Below are 1,980 nucleotides of genomic sequence, written 5' to 3'. Positions count from 1 at the left end.
TCAGGGCAATTAGGGCATACAGCTGCATACCCTGCACGCCCTGTGGCTCCGCCTATGTAAGACAGTATATCTAACATAAGAATTATTTAAAAATATAATTATCAACAATTATTGTGTATATATATTAGATTCTAATTTTTTTTTTTATTTATCTGTTTCATTTTAAATGTGTTGATTATAATTTAATATTTTCAATTATCCACTCTATTAATTCGGTATAGTGTTAGTATGTTATACCTACTCAATATTTATTTATTAACAGTTAAATATATAACAAAATACAAATTTAGTAATAATTCTTATTTTCTTTTAAAAATTTTGACTGATAACTAATAAATAATATTTAAATTAAATAGTAATAGTAATAAGTAATTACCGCTATCATTGTCATTACTTCCAAAAAGGTTTTTTCTTGAGGAAAAATTGTTAGGCTTGGCTTTTTTATAACTTCTGTCGGATTCAGAAGCTGACAAAAAAACCTCTCTTTCTTTTTTTGCAGCTTCATCATAATTATCTACATATAATTTAATGATTTATTAATTGTGCTTGTATACATAGGTACCTATATGTATTATACTAATTTTATAATAGCCAATTGGTATATTCTTATAGTTTTTTATCCAAGTGAGTACTACAGATCTGTGGTAGCAACAAAAGTTACATACATTTTACTCCACTATATAGGATCTAAGTTATCTTTTATATTATATTTAAATTTCATTATGTATTATATGTATACATACCAAAACATAAGTCGTCCACTAAATTTACTGGATACAAAGACCAGTTATTTGAAGGCTCTATGGCATTACTTAGCATGACTGGTGTAACTTTCTGCTTCCTGGGCCATTTACAATACACTATTTTGTCTTGACGACTTATCCAATTATTAGGAATGACAGAATAAGTATTTTCTTCTTCGAAGTAACCCACAAACCACTGGAATTAATTATTACAAACAAGACCAAATAATAGAATACAATTTAGAAAGAATATCAGCATTACCTACTATAAACGATCAAAAAATTGTATATACCTAGGTACCTTTGTAATATAATAAAATAAAATACAATTTTTAATTTGTAACATAATATGGTAACTATGTTTATTGGATATTATAAAGTGCATGTGTTTTCTTTTTTTTATCATTAACTTCAAACACAATACAAATATTAAATTTAAATTTTCCAAAATTAAAACAAACTACCTATTGCAAGTTGCAACTATCTTCCTTGATAAATAAAATATAATATTGACCTTTAATGTATCTGATCTAAAATTCCTGACAAATTTATAACGCCCAAAAGTAAGAAATACATTGTAATAAATAAACATTTATTTTATACTAATACAAATAGGTAAAATAAAATATTATTGGTAATAAACTAATAACCAGAGGGATTGCTCCTTCCTAATATGAAATCATTTGCCGACGGAATAAAAAATGTACCTACCTATTCTAATATTTTTAAAGAATATATTGAATGGATTTGTTTATTCCCTGTACCCACATTTCTATGAATTAACAAATGACATTTTCACAACATTATTTAATATAATTAAATAATTACTGCAAGGCTAATTAAGTTAATAGGTATAGCCGCGCGTATAGGTAACTAAATTTAGGCATGAATATTATTATTACTTTGGTTATGTTACCTACTACGTATTAAATATTAGGTTCGTCTAAAGACTAAAATTGATTATAATTTTTAATAATGTTTGATTTGTACTTACTGTTCTTTGCGAAGTCGAAGTGGTGTCCATAATTAAAATATGTATAGGTAGATACTGTATAGGTAGCACTAGGTATGTAGGTACACTGATATCACAAAAAATGTATAAAATTATATAAATCACTGCAGATCACAACTTACAGGATGCGTGATCAGTGGCGGCGCGAACTTTTTCGACAATGAGACAAGAAAATGTTAGTTGCAGCACACACGACCCACCTATTAAATTTGAACAGAGTCGCGG

General features: G+C 27.0%; 1 protein-coding gene across 1 annotated transcript in view; it reads right to left on the bottom strand.

The window, feature by feature from the left end:
• LOC107882977 overlaps positions 1-1,031 on the bottom strand; it is a 29,469-nt gene extending 28,438 nt beyond the window's left edge. Inside the window, exons 1-2 of the mRNA XM_029485992.1 lie at positions 744-1,031; positions 377-514 (exon numbers count right to left, since the gene is read on the bottom strand). Of these exons, the coding sequence (XP_029341852.1) occupies positions 377-514; positions 744-819 (214 nt within the window). The 5' untranslated portion in view covers positions 820-1,031. The remainder of the gene's footprint in view (positions 1-376; positions 515-743) is intronic.
• Positions 1,032-1,980: the final 949 nt, after the last annotated feature.

The sequence above is a fragment of the Acyrthosiphon pisum genome, chromosome X (genome assembly GCF_005508785.2).
Source record: "Acyrthosiphon pisum isolate AL4f chromosome X, pea_aphid_22Mar2018_4r6ur, whole genome shotgun sequence".
Taxonomy (NCBI): Eukaryota; Metazoa; Arthropoda; class Insecta; order Hemiptera; family Aphididae; genus Acyrthosiphon; species Acyrthosiphon pisum.
Note: the sequence above shows the minus strand (reverse complement) of the source record. Positions and strands in the feature narration are given on the sequence as shown.